Source organism: Gallinula chloropus (genome assembly GCF_964237585.1).
Source record: "Gallinula chloropus genome assembly, chromosome: 1".
Taxonomy (NCBI): domain Eukaryota; kingdom Metazoa; phylum Chordata; class Aves; order Gruiformes; family Rallidae; genus Gallinula; species Gallinula chloropus.
The window spans coordinates 64,377,681-64,393,234 of NC_140085.1; the positions used below are offsets into that span (position 1 = coordinate 64,377,681).

A 15,554-nucleotide genomic window follows, 5' to 3' on the forward strand; every position below is an offset into this window, starting at 1 on the left:
TTTTATAGAGAGTCATCAACCCTAGGACTGTTGCACCAATTGTGAACTGCATTGCTTAGAATACCCAGAGAACCAACAAGAAGCACCTCAGGCACTTACCTTCCTCTGGCATCCAGAGTAAGTATCTCTACAAAAGTCTAGCCTGGTCCCCAGGACCTCTTTCCCACAATTATCTGGAGACCTCAGCACTCATCCAACAGAGTTTCCCCTTCTTTAAAAAGCCCAGCTTCCACTCCCCAGCAAGCATGTTAAGAAGGAGACTCAGCAGAGAAGGCATAAATTTGCAACACTCCCTTGAAATACCAAGAAAACCTCTTCAGGCTGGGGAGCCAGAATCTCTATAACATGCTGCAGCGCTCTAAGGAAACTGTACAAGGGGAAGACTGGCACTGGAGCCTCTTCCACTTCTGCAGGGAGAAGCCCTTCAAACATTGGTAAAGTAAATCTACAGATTAACAAGAAGCAAAGGTGCAGCAACAAACCACAGTACAGGCAATCCTTCTTTTATAAGCAGAGTTTACTGACTTATCCACTGTCAGTGACTTACTGTCCACTGTCAACATGAACTACTGCCAGCTGCAAGGCCTCTTGAACAATTATCTATGGCCAGCCCAGAGACAGACCCACAACATCCTCCCTGCCAGGCATTCCCTTGGGGGAGACACCAGGCACGTGGTGCTTCTCACAATGCCATTCCCTGGAGCAGTAACCCACCCAATTGACAGGTCAATTCCCCATTATGGCAACTGTACTGCAGGGAGTGATGCAGAAGAGCCAAGGTGCCTCCCATGACATTTTAGCCGAGGAGGGATATGAGGTTTGTGTGTATATGGTCAGCAGCAAAAGTCTTAATGTATCTCCTGAGAGGAAGTCCTGTCTTCAGAAAGAGGAGCTGCCTCCTGGGCCTGGAAGGATCTCAGAGCTTTCACAAGCCCTGAAATTGTGGGGGCAGAAACACATTGAAGAGACAGGGACAAGTGGCCAGCAAAGTTTTAAAATTCTTATTTTAAGGGAAAAAAAAGTGTGCTATTTCTCCAAATTTATTTTGGAGGAGCAAAAAGTGGTAGGACTTCTTTCCAAAAAACACACCCACACTAGCTTTCTAAACATTTGAGAAAGAAAATTAACTCCCTGAATCTATTTACTGAAAACTGATTTCACTACCTAAGACTTGTTTTCAAACATCATAGTTTCCAACAGCAACACTGCATTTAAAGCCTATGTTCTTTTAATCACATAAATGCAAAGGGACTCCCAAAAGCTTTTGTGGCTGTTAATGCATTTGCTTAACCTGCCTCACAAAAAATACCAAAAAAAGATAGTAGGCATCAGCACAAAAGTGTAAGTTCTATTCATGTCAAGTTGACAGACAGATCAAAGAAGAAAAGTAGCTCAGGGAATTTTAAATATCTATTAATTTTGCTACTAAAAATATGTCCAAATTTAGTATGTTTTTTACAACCCCAAACAAAATCTTTTCCAAGTATAGTTGAGCATCTCCTTGTAGCTCCCTGATTTTCACCAGTAAGGGCACGTAAAATGAAACTACCATAAGCACACAGCAGTCAACTGTGTCACCACTGAGTTACCTGCCACAAGTCTGTAAACACAAAAGAAAATCATATGAACATGTATTCAGTGAGGTTAAAAAAAAGTTACACTGACCAAAAGCCTGTAAGCAGAGAAATCACAGCTCTTCACTGTACCAAAGTTCAAGGAAATTACAGTGGCTGAGGTCCAGGAGTGACTTATCAAACATGAAGATTACTATGAAATAGTCACTAGTGAACAGGTTCCCACTGATGTGCAAGATTTCTGTGCTCAAATAGGTCCTAAATTCATTGCAGATGTAAAATGTGCATTTGTCCATAAACCAGTATGTTTAGTCCAAGTTGAAAAATTCATCCTATTAAGGTGTTTACATTCTAGAAATGTAAAATGTCTCATTAAACTATAATTTTAGCTATTTTTATACAGTCCAATTATATAACTATGAACAATTAGAGCCTACTAATTCAACAGAAGGAAGAAAAACCTTTAGAAAAATAGCAATATGTTTTATGGGGATAAAAGCATAATTTTGGAGTACCCACTCCACTCTTCCCAGAACGTCTTGAAAAAGCTCTCAAACTGCTTTATCTAGCACTATTAGTAGACACCATCTTTATCAATGCCACAACAATAATCAGTAGGAATATAATCATAGAAGCACAGAATCTCCTGAGTTAGAAGGGACACATAAGGAAAATCAAGTCTAACTCCTGGCTCCACAAAGGGCCAGACAAGTCAGAGCATGGCACTGAGAGCATCGTCCAGATGCTTCTTGAACTCAGCCAAGCTCCGTGCTGTGACCACTTCCCTGAGGAGCCTGTGCCAGTGCCCAACCACCATCTCAGAAAAGAACCCCTTCCTAATGTCCAACCTAAACCTCCTCAGTTGCAGCTTCATGCTGTTCCCTCAGGTTCTATCACTGGTCACCAAAGAGAGGAGATTGGCACCTGCCCTCTTTGCTGCCCCTCATCAGGAAGCCATAGACTGCAGTGAAGTCTCCCCTCAGCCTCCTCTTCTCCAGGCTGAACAAATCAAGGGACTTCAGCCTCTCCTCATAAGCCTTCCCCCCCAGACCCTTCACCATCCTTGTTGCCTTCCTCTGGACACTCCAATATTTTTGTGTCACTCCTGTACTGTGGTGCCCAAAACTGCACCCAGTACTCAAGGGGAGGTGGCACCAGCACAGTGTAGAGCAGTAGTTCTCTATAATGTAAAGAAAATATAAAGCTTGCAGATGCTAACTGGAACAGGGTTATCTTGTCAAAACTGGTCTGATGCAAAAGCAAAGTCCCAAAATGAATGCAAACCTAATAAACAGATTGATAAGGGGCGGGGCAGGGGGGAGGTTCAATCTGTGCCTGAAATGGTACCATCATGTTGACATCCTGTGGTCTTGCACTAAGACAACATCAGCCACAGCTGGAATCAAAATGAAACAACCAAACTTAACACACACAATGCCCTTCATAAACTTTTCTTGGTCTTCAGCAGTCTCTCAGGTTTAGAATATTTGCTTTAGCTTTCCAAAATCATCAACAAATCAAAAAATCCTTTAGACAGTAGCACCAGGCAGCATGCCAGCACTAAGGAGTAGCTAACAGAATTCATTGCAAGCTGTAGCACGTGAGCAGAGAATGAGACACAACTGAAAAAAACACACATCCTCTGGAGTCCATTCTTTCCCTGCAGAAACCCAAATACCCAAATAGAAAGTTTTGGCAAGTAAAAGATTAACATTAAATCTACAGCAGCAAATCCTACCTTCATTTGCATGTGTACAACCATATTGACTTTTAGGAGGCTGCATGCATGGAAATGAAGGTAGTATTTAGCACACAAACCTAAACTCACTGAAAGCAATGGCAAACCTCCCCTTGGCCTTCTGCGGTGTCAGACTTGGACCTATAAATATATAATTAAGCTATACTCACAAAATCGTTATGGTAGATCACCCAAAAATATCTCAATTAAAAATTGATGGAACCATATTCCATCCAGCACTTTGATGCCATTTGATAGAAGGATGACGACAGGCACAAGAAGTACTTCCAGAGCTGCAGCATTAAGTGATTAAGCCCTAGGCATAGTTAGCTCTTTATGGATACCGCTCGTATTTTGTCTTAGTTCCCTACTTTTGTCTGAGCATACAAAGAAAATACCCAGTAACAAGCTGGGTGAGAGAATCAGACTGAACACATGTGATACATTCAGTCCTTGAGACACTATTTAAAACCACTCACATTAGTGCACAGTTGTGAATATTAAGTTTGGATCTTTTCAGTTCTGTACAGAATTTTAAGACTCTTTCCATAAAAAGACAGTGTTTGGGTAATGCACAGCAGCTACATGTATGAACATCCCTTCTGGAAGCAAAATTATTTACTGAAATATTCCAGACAATAAAAAGATAAGCAGAGGGTTTGAGGACTTTCTTCATTAAGCATAACTGGTTTGGCTCCTGCCTGAACTCAGAACCTCCTGGCTTTCTTCCCCAGCTGGGCCCACTGACCCCTGAAAGGAGGGACGGGCGTGCAGGGTCACAGCCATGGTAGCACAGCACCCTGCAGCAGAGATCCCTAAGCAAGGGGTACTTGGAGCTGGCCCGCCCCATCCCAGCCACATGACCCAGCAGCTGCGTTCAGGGATCTGCTCCCAAGAAAGCCCCGTCTGCAGCCATCGAAACATTTTTCACACAGCATTCCTCACCTGCTCTGGCTCCATGGGAAGCATGGTTAAAGCCAACCTCCCCACCTGTGCACCCCATATAGCTGTGTGCTGCCGTCAGAGGATCTTCACGTCCTGTACAAACGATTCAACAACCGCTCTGTGTTACAGAGCCTTACCAATTTAAGCAAAAATACCCAACTGCAATAGAAAAAGCAAGGAGCATTATACAATTTACATTGTTAATTTGCTTTGACACCTATGTATTCCTCTGAGAATAGTTCTTAATGTCATATGGGACATACTACAGCATAGAAATAAAGCTTTAGCAGCATAAGCCCTGCACAGTTCCGGATGGCAGATGAATGAATTCTGCAGCTGAATGTCACAGGTATGTGCTGGGAACAAAATACAATGGGCATAGTGATGGGACACGATGAATGATACCTATGCAGAGCCTAGGATTATCCCTTTCCTTCGGTCTATCAGTGAAGGACAGAGGCAGTTGGGAAGAGCAGCAGCAAGATACTCTGAACTTTCCTTCTGCTTTTTTTCCCCCACCATTTTCTTTATTCAAACTCTTATTCATGTAGTTTGTAGTTACTACCCAAAACAACTATGTTGTTACTGCTCACTGAAAGCTTGTGCTGGGTCCTTTCTTTTGTCCCAGTTACATACGCCCTACAAAAAACACTTCATGCCTCTTTCTTTGCCAATGCATTTCCTGCTCTAGGTCAAAAGAGAAAACAAACAGGCAAAAAAAACCCCATCAAAATTTATAGACTCCTTCCACTTATTCCTCAGTCTATCTCAACTGAATCCAACACCGATATGGTAGATGCTTGCCACTTGCTTGTACTCCTAAACCCCACGAGTTCTTCCTGAGCTCTTTCTTTGATGCTCGTTTTCATTACTGTTGCAGCAGAGCCCACGTTCAGCATGTGAGCTATTGAACTAGCAGCAAAGACAACTATTGCAGAATCTGCAATTTCTTAATGAAAATGAAATTGCTTCTGAAAATAAGCAAACGTAATTAGCAAGCCAGTGCTGTGTGAAATTTGCACCATTCTCTTGTTAACCTATATGTCAAAACGTATTACTTGTGTACATGTAAATTTGCATTAGAAGTTCAGTAACCTCACAGATTATGATCTAACCACTTTTGGAAACATAATACTACAAGAAATAAAAACAAATCCAGTGTCTGGCTGTAATTTGTTATTTTATTAGAGGATTTTTCTTCAGCGTTTCTAACTGCTTAGGGCTTGATCTTCATAAACTGCATCCCGTCTAGAAGGAGCTATGCTGTTTCTACAGAGAAATTTCTAATTCCTTCCCTGCTCCCAATTAAGTCAAATTAGTTCCCTCTTGCATCTAGCTTCCTCATTACAGGGCTGGGCCCAAGCATACAAACACATAAGCATGTCATAGAAAACCACTACTTCTACTTATTCCTGAGTACAAAATTTTGTCTGTTGGGGCAACCTGACATCCTCTCATGACCTGAGCAAGCAGGTACCCTCACAGCAACAGGTGAGCCCTCATTCACGTTCTTAATTTTGCATGGCACAGTACAAAGCACAAAATGTTTCATTTCCAGATGTGCCACATCCCATGTTGACCTACTTAGCCTAGAAACTAGTTAATGCAGGAGTTTGGTACTTAAAAAGCTTTGAAACCACTATTTTATACCACCCTCTATAAATGAAAAAAAAAATCATCACAATTCCACAATTCCACCACCAGTAGCTCAGCTTCCCCCTTCACTGCAGTCATTTCTTCACCATCTAAATTACTTCTCCTGTGCCCTCACAGAATTTGCAGTAGCAGAATCACCCCTTTGTACCTTCTGCTGATCAGAAACCGCAGGGACTTGTATCCCTAAATAGTGATGCTGGCTGACAAATAAAGATGGATCCACTGAACTCTACTTCCCTCCTGCTCCTGGATGCAGCCCATTTCTCCCGTCCCTAAGCAACAAACCATGTCAGCTCTACATCATCAGGTCTACTCTTCTGACCATACAAAAGCCTTCCCCTCCTATAGCAAGCACAACCAAAATTGGCTTAACTCTGTAGTGCTGTTCTTAACCAAAACTCAGATTAGGGTTCAAACTGCTTGTTTACCCTGCTCCCTTGCATGATGATTGTGACAGCCTCTCTCTCTTTCCCCCCACACCCCTCCCCCCAGTTCTAGATGGAAAGGTGGAAAAGGTTCAGGGAAGGAATAACATGCTCAAAGTTACAGAGCATCTTCCACATGACTAATAGCTAAACAAACAATTGATTTTCAATCCAGAAAAGGAGACAACTAAGGGAGAAAATGAGACAGTTCTGCAAAGTCATGGTGACACAGAGAAAGTTTACAGGGATGATTTGATTGGTTGCTCTTCAAACACAAAGGAGCTAGTAGGAATCCGGTCAAAAACAACAGAAGGAGATAGTTCACTGGACAGTGACTAGTTAAGCCATAGAGCTCTTTGCCAAAGTTACTGCAGGTACTAAAAATTTATTTGTCTTCAAAGATAAACAGGTGTCTCTGGGCAGAGATCTATTCAGGACAATTAAATACACAGAAATCACATTTGGCTCGAGAGCTTCCCAAGTTTCTCAGTGATCAGAAACTTGAAAAACATTTGAAAAGAATCAGAGATGCTTGACCTGCTCTTGCATTCCTCCTAAGTAGCTATTTATGACTGTACTTGGGCACCAGGCACGTGACAGGACCAGCACAGCATTCTTACAGATCCAAACCTGGAAACAGACTCTCTCCAAACCCAGAACAAAGGCCTCACAAAACTCTCACAATTCCTGCAGAAAACGTTGAGCATTTTCTCCCATTTCAGCAACAGAAGTCTTCAAATTCTCCCTGTAGTAACTTCTCTGGAGTGCTAGCTTATTTTTATAAAGCACAGAGCCATTTGGTTTTGAGCTACCAAGCTAGTTAGGTATCACTGCTGAGATTTCATTCTCGTGCCATGAATCTCTGACATGATGACCATGAAATCACACTGCAGGTGAACACTGCAGTATTCTAAAGTATTAAATATTGATCCCCAGAATCTAGAAGCTTTTTCCCCCTTTAGCCTGGTTCTGTGTTATATGCACTATCTTTTCTGCTCATCTCTTTGATTATGTATACTGGAGGAAGGATTTAACATCAGTGCTTCAGCAACTTTATCAAAAAGTAGTGCTGAAAGAAACCCTTAACAAATGGCAACCATTACCTCTCATTAATTCCTTTGGAACATTATGAAGAGCGAGTCACAAATTGGGACATGCTTTTAGAAAAGCAGTCAGCGAGCCCAGCAATACCTCACCAATACAAGGAAAGCAATCCATCAGTAAATTATCTTTCTCTCCTGAGTCAAACAGACCTGTACAACTTTGTAATGATTCAGAAAGCCACAAGGTTTCACCCGCTTTCCCTTCTGCTACTTGTATCAGTTTCAGGTTTTGCACCTGGGCAAATTCCAAATACATCCAAGTACAGGTGGTTTTGCCTGTCAAAGTCAGGAAGAGGAACACGGCCCAGGCACTCTCCCAGTGAACAATACAGATTGCAGCATTCCCAGTCTCATGCTGTATGGCAGATGATGTCTGGCTATAGTGATCTGTCATAGCTGATTTCAACTTTATAGTCCTAGCTTTTACCCTGGGAATTGGCTCATCTTCCCTGACAACCCATCCCAAATCAGAATAACTTCAGATGTTTCTCGTAAGTCCACCAAAATTTACTCAAGCAGTTCTTAAATCCTATTCACTCCCAGCTCTTCATCCTGCAGCTCCTCTACTCATTAACTACAGGAGTAGCTGGAAGCAACCCCTCCACAAGCAACTCCATTATGTCACCACCAGACTTAATGGTACCGACCGTGCTCACTCCTGGCATTCATCACACAATCATGGCATGTGATTGGGATACAGGAAGAACAATGAGCAGAGATCTGAATGTTAAACTTCAACATGCTCAGTGAACACCGTAGCACTTGTGCTATAATACCAGGTTTCAGTTGGCCAATATGTCATTATTTTTACATGGCAGAATAGCTTCAGCAGGGGAGCAGCTCGCAGCCTTATCACAGCGCTCAGATCACTGTCTATCATTTCGCAACCATAAATGAGAAACGCGCAAGCAGTCCTGATTTTTCAGATGCACAATGGGAATGTTTGAAATCTCAAATATTTTCATAGTTATCCTCTCAGTTCCTTTTGTTCATTCATGGAGGAAGACAGTAATCCAGTTCACAAGCTGTACTTACGGCCCAGCGCTACCAAATAGCGCCTCTGGGAAATCTAATCCGTTGTTTGCGAAGATGAGAGACTGCAACAGTCTGCTCCATCTAGTGAGACCATGAATACTGCATCCACCCTAAGTTACCAAATGCAACTCAGTCTTTATCTCTAATGCTCCTGTTTCTTCCATTCCAGTTGTCTCCTCAGCAAACGTAACGTGTAATGATCCTGAATTATCTGCTCGTTGTTCAGCGTGGGAAAAGAACCAGAGTGAAGCCAACAAGACCAGACAACACAGATCCTAACAGAAGACAAGCAAGTAAGCTCTAGCACTGACTTCTCCCAGAGAGGCGGTTCTAAATGTGGTTTTAATCCCAGCATATATCTTTAAAATATTTTGTTTGTGATACCTACACAGGTAAATTAAATTCAGCTTTAGGAATGAGCCATTGGCCTCAGTCATCATCCCGGCATAGTAAAACGTTTAGATCCATAGCAACCCTGAAATGCATTTGCAAGTTTTCATCACACACAATTCCTTCAAATTCAAAAGCAATTCACTATTGTGTTTTTCTACATAAAGAACAGCAAAACCAAGAGAAATTTCTTGATTTCTACTCTCCCAGGCTGTTAAAATACCAGAACAAATATTATCAAGAAAGATGAAAAGGTGACAATTTTACAGTCCTAGAGAACTGAAGGTTTGAATACAGTTTCCAATAGGAAACAAGTGGAACAAATTTAGTGTGACTAATTACTCCCTAATGACCAAATTATTGGGAAGGCTCACAGGGAGACAAACCACAGACACTCTGATAACCTCCTCTTTTCTGAACCACCAGTTAAGGTGCCCCACTGAATTTTATATACACAAACACATCCCATACACACTGCCTGATGAAGGGACAACTTGAGCTGCACTGAAACAGCTCGACAGCAGCTGGGAGTCATTTCAGCCATTAGCAAGAGAGACAGGATCCTGCTTATCAACTTGCAGCTTTACAAAGACAGCTGCTCTCTGACTTCCAAGTCCACAAATTACAAGGTAATACTGAAACACAAACCAAGGTATATTTTTTGGTACAATTTTCCTGACAAAACCTTATGTTATGTGCTGTTAAATGTGTTGTAAATGATATATTACATAAATTAGTTGAAAACACCTCATGTCAAGTCCTCCCTACAGTTTATGATTTGATAAGTAAGCAGAAAAGACAGTCTTTGTTTATTTTTGTGCTATGTGAAAGTAGAGAGACCAGGCATGCTTGAAAAATCAACTCAAAAGCATTTTTAGAAAGTCACACAGAGTAGCACAAGACATTAATGATGATGATAATAATTAGCACCTAGATATGCATGGCCAGTATTGTATTTCCTCAACTAGTAGCTCCATTATACCAAGCTACAAGCAAAAAAAAAAAAAAAGAAACAAAACCTCTCAGTCATTTGGTTTTGTGTCTTCCCTCTTTCCTACTCTCTTAAAACATTGTAAAGGAAACAGCATCACTAAAAAAACCACTGTAAACTCAGTCTTTCAGTTCTTTCTATATTCCATTCTCATGGTAAGAATGATTAAGTTTTAAAAGGAGCAGAAGCTGTTCCTTTCTCCTTGCCCTAATCTGATTACCAGACTCAAATGAGAGGATGAGGGGAGCTTGCATCCTTCCTTCCCAGCTCTCTTCCCCTGAAGCCATCCTTCCCTCGCAGCTGGCCAGCACCAGAGCTCCTGCAATGTTCTCCCATTTAATCCCTGCCCTCAGTGGGTCTGCACAAATGTGACTAATTGCAATTAAGCAAACACTTCTAGTCTGCCTAGGGACCGTGCTCCAGCTTGCTCGACATCTACTGTGTCAGCTCTGCAGGGACAAAAACATCAGCACGTTTCCTTTGCAGCTCAGGACTGATGGGGCACAAAGAGCAGATCTATCAAGGCCGATACACCGTGGCTTCTGAGAGCAGAATGAAGCAAAAGATTACAAAATCACCTGTAATAATTCTTCCCTTTCTGGTCTGAATTCCTATGAGGCATTTTCCTCTCTTACTAAAGCTATTGTCCTCCCTGTAATGGCTCAGCTGTTACTGTCACTATCTTTTGAAACAGGTCATGCTAATGGCAAGCTTGCTTTGGGCATATTGCTTCAAGCTCATTAATATGCATGTTCTCTCTCTCTGTTCATTTGTTTCTCTATTTACTTTGAAGTTGCCTCGCTGGAACCTGCACTGCTTTTCTGTGTTAAGACTCTTGGCTGGCATTTCTCAGCTCACTGCATCTCTGGTTGTTTTCTAGGATGGAAATGGGACCAAACGGTGCAAAAGTCAGTTAATAGCACCTCAGGTGACATTTGGTGCCCAGCTGAATGAATTTCTTAGCCTCCTCACCCTCGCTGCTGAGATATGTTCTTTATACTTGCTCTCAAGTTGACTGTTTACATTGCAAATTTCAGGGCAAGGAACAGCTCTGTATTTGTCAAGCACCTGCCCCAGGGGAGTACAGCCCCTCATTGTGCTTCTACAAAAAATAACACCAGCTGGGTTACCTTAAGTCTCTCTCTAAATGTCTCTTCTACTTGAAAGAGCTATTTCCAGCATGGGAGGAGAAATCAACTTTGACTCAGATATCAAATTCTCAGTGTGATAAGGGAAAGTGATTCAGCTGTCTTCTTTTATTTTTGGCTTTGTGATTCAAGAGCAGCTCATTGTTCAGATGACACAGTCAGTCATAACTGGGAACTTCTGTGAGGGGGGAGGAGTAAAAACATTTATATAATATTCAGAGGTCACTTTATATTAATATCTCTCTCCAAACAGATAAGTCCCAATGTTATCCTCTGCAACAAGCCCACATCACCCAAAGTTATTCTGGGGTGAAAGACTTGGACACACTCTTTTCCTCAAAGTGCCTACAGGGGCAAGCCAGTTAGCTAGTTTCTCTTTAGGCTGCAGGTCATGACAGGGTAGGTCTGCTTCCTACTAAGTCCCTTCCTAGCAAATGTGCAAATACATGCACAACTTTCACAATTCCACCATATGAAAAGCAGTTTCTTCTCAGCAGATATCCGTTAGAAAACCAAAGAACATACCCTGAAGCATGTGAGAACTTCACCATGAGTAAGACATCAAGCCTGTCTTAACTAAGGAGTAAGACCCATCTGACTAAAAAAAATTGATGGCCACTTCCAGAGGCCTGTGGCAGGAAAACCTAACAAATGGGTACAAACTCCTTTTTCAGCACACGGGACTCTAAGCCACTGCTAAACCAGCACATCAAAGTTATTATAGAACCTGGTTTGAAACTGCCTTCAATACTGTGCCCAAGTTATTCCCAACCCTTTAAATCCCCAGTGCTCTTCTCATGTAGAAAAGCAGTAGTGTCCTGGATAGTCTTTAAATAACCAATTATTTTGCTGGATGTCACAGAGTTTTTCATAAGATAAAATACTTAAATAGAGAGTTGGGTTTTAATACAATATAGCTCATTAAATTAGTTACAGCATTAGTTTTAAAAGGATCCACAAAAAGAAATGTACAAGTTAAAACAACTGAACAGAGCAAGTGGTGTAGACCAGGGGTCACAAACCTATGTCACGGTGCAAAGGGCTTCATAGGAGTTATTTAGAAATGGCAATACAGTGGGGCTAACAGGTGGGCAAGAGCTGAGAGACCTGGCACCTTGTCAGGGCCCTTCAGTGCAACTTGAGGGTCCCTCACACAAGGGTCAAGAAGGCTCTGGTTCGGTGGTCAGTAGGATCTAACATCTGTAACACACAGCCTCTTCCAGTTCACACAATCTGCTGGCATGGGCCTCACTTGAAGCACCACAAAATCCATCTCACAGCCAATGGCTGATGCACTTGATTTAGGTCTAGATCCACTGCTCCACAGCCTTGGCTTTGTAACTACATATTCTCCAACAGAAGCTGTAGCAAGGATGTAGCATCATCTCAAAATCCATCACACACTACAAGACAGTGAACAGCTACAAAACGGAACAGTGAGTACAGAAATAGCTGTGCTAAGAGCCAAAGTGGCCACCTGTGGAGGAGCTAACAGTGTGGAGCTGAGAGCACACACCAAAAATGGGATTTTTCTTTCTTTTTTTTTTTTTTTTCCCAAAATGCTTACTTGTTTTCAGCACCTTGAAGTAGACAAAATCCACCTCAGCTAGCCATGAAAATTAGTGGTTATTGCACAAAAAAAAGGTAAAACTGACTGCCTGAAGACTGCCTGTTCAGCTTTGCTCCAATTAACAACAGTAGAAAAATACCTAAAGCTCTGTGACTGTCACATCAGAGTCACCTGCAACCTGAAAATGCAGTCAGCTTTAATAAGACAATGCATGTCACTTCATCAACAAAGAGGACAGAGGAGAGAGCATGCCACGAAAAGATTTTGACTCACAGTGGCTAATTTCTGAACATCTTCATCAGATGCTCCCAGCGAAGCAAGTCCTATCTCTTGTGAAAACTGTGCAAACTTGGGATCAGCAAGTAGAGGCACATGTCCCAAGAGTTCATGGCACGTATCCCTAAAGGAATGGAAATGAAAAGAGAGTTGTTACAGAAAGCAGTTCCATAATCATTCCATCTAACATAAGCCATTTTACATGGGTCTGACCTCTACTTCAAAAGTCTTACCACAAACCACTTTTTTACAGTGTAGTTCTTCTGTGTGTATGGTTCTGTAGAAAACACAGAGGTTTGCTTCTATTAAAAGGGTTAAATGTGAAAATGAATGCACAACTTTCACAATTCCACCATACAATAAGAAGTTTCTTCTCAGCAGGTATCTGATGTAATTTAAGCCATTTAATAGAAGCAAACCTCTGTGTTTTCTACAGAGCCATACACACAGAAGAACTACACTGTAAAAATTACATTTAACCCAATTGATTCCGTGATCTCCCCATCATTTCCAGATTGAGTTGGAGAGGCTGATCACTGCTGTCTTCCAGGCTCAGTACCACGAAGACTCAACTTCCCAAAGGAAAACCAGGGGTCTCACAAGTACAGTTTCCAGCATTTCTCTCCACAAGAATCAAGTCCAAAGCCCAACACATTCCCTCTTCCTCTTCTGCATTCCCCTTTCAGCACCTGGGTACAGCACCGCAACCAAACATTTTGCCACTAGGAATTCAGGGCAATGTTTACAGTGCTTTCTGTGTGCTTAATTTCTCATTTAGGCCTGGCTTCCTGCTGCAATTACTGGGTACTTCTGTTAACGCAGCCCACTTTTCACCAAGCAGATTCCAGAAAAAAAGCAGACAGCCCGAATCATTTCAGAAAGAACTCGGGTCCACACCTGTAAGTGCATTATTAGTCACAACAAAGTGCAGATAGAAGTGTACAGAAACCTGCTAACCAAGCTAACGAAAGTGCACATGCATCATCTACAAAAGCTCTCAAACAATTCTGAAAGTTTTGGTGCATTTGTTCACAGAAAATAATGGACTTGGTAGTAAAGTTCACTTTAAAAATCGGATCTGACATTTCCTTTGCTTTTGTCTCTTCAAAGACATTTCTCTCTCTCTCTCTCTCTCTCTCAATTTTTTTTTCTCCTAAGCTGTAAACAAATGTTTTAAAGGCACGGGGAAAACATCAAGTTTTCTGCCTTCTATCCAAAATCATCCAATTTGTCTTTTATAAACTATTTTTGTTTGAAAAGACACAGAACCTGACACTTCAGATAAATCATGAACAGAAAAACAACCCGCTGTATAATTTAAAGTCTCCTTACTCAATACTCTTCACCAAGAAGCCTGCACCAACTGTGTCTAGGTAGATAGTAGTTTCTGAATGCATGCAAAGAAAGATTAGCATTTTCTAGCATTCCTAATTTGCCTCACCAAAAGCTTATCAAATATAGTTCTGGTATTGGAGGGGTACGTACATGTTTCTCTTCTCAGCCCAGATGGCCTCACTGCCAGACTCTTACCAACAACTACTCATGTTATATTCATACTTGTTGGTGAGACAAGCACTGCTCTGAAGTTTTGCATGAGAATTTTAAGACAACCTCATGTATCAATTCACTCATCAGTATAAAGGAATTAACCAAATTTCATTTCTCTTCCTTCCTAAACATACACATTTCCTAAAGAAGCAGGGGAGGTAAACAAACAGTATTGTGCCACTTGATGAAATAAACACAGTAAATGGATAATGACTAAGACCAGCTGCAGAAACATAGGCTGAGCACTCAACTTTACTGTACACCAATATTTCTAGTCCACACCTATGAAACATTTGATACATACAGCTGGCCAGGAACAGTATCAGACTTCATAGTTTCATAAGGAAAATTGCTTGCATTTGTTTTTCACTGCTTGGTAAAGCTTGTCCTTCCTCCTGAAAGTAAGACCTTACCTCCCTTGTTTCCACATCAGGCTGAAAGCCTGGGAAACTCCTGGTTTCTCCTTACCAGTTTTTCTTCAGCAGCAGCTGGTAAGAAGCTTTTTCTTTTATGATCTCCACACTCCTCTGTTTGCTGATGGTCTGAATCTTCCAAGATGATCAAAGTTCCCTATCACGTCTCGTAGCTTAGATACTACCCCCTTCCTCACTGGAGGAACTTGAAGAATTCCTCAACTTGAAAAATTGGCTAGCACTGCACTGTATCCATCTCTTTGTTCAGGACATGGTTTGCATCACTTGAGTTGATAATCTTCCAAGCTTAATGACCCTTCTTTATTCATTCAGGTCATAGAGCAGTAGGAGTTGGAAAGGACCTTTAGAAGACATCTAGTCCAACCTCCCTGCTAAAGTAGGATTACCTAGAGCAGGTTGTACCTAGAGCTGGATCATGCCCAGGCAGGTTTTGAATGTCTCCAGAGAAGGAGACTCCACAGCCTCTCTGGGCAGCCTGTCCCGGTGCTCTGTCACCCTCACAGTGAATAATTTTTTCCTCATGAGGAGATGGAACTTTCTGTGTTCTAGTTTGTGTCCATTGCCCCTTGTCCTGTCACTGGGCACCACTGAAGAGAGTCTGGCCCCAAACTCTTGACATCCACCCTTTAGGTATTTATAAGCATTAATCAGATCCCCTCTCAGTCTTCTTGATGCTACACAGACCCAGCTCTCGGCCCTTCTTCATAAGAGAAATGCTCCA

At 41.8% G+C, this 15,554-nt stretch overlaps 1 protein-coding gene across 1 annotated transcript in view; it reads right to left on the bottom strand.

Annotated features, from left to right (window-relative positions):
• Positions 1 to 15,554, bottom strand: part of TPH2 (tryptophan hydroxylase 2) — a gene marked incomplete at both ends in the record, with an annotated part of 50,449 nt that overhangs the window by 15,313 nt on the left and 19,582 nt on the right. Inside the window, one exon of the mRNA XM_084262557.1 lies at positions 12,849 to 12,975. Within this exon, the coding sequence (XP_084118683.1) occupies positions 12,849 to 12,975 (127 nt within the window). The remainder of the gene's footprint in view (positions 1 to 12,848; positions 12,976 to 15,554) is intronic.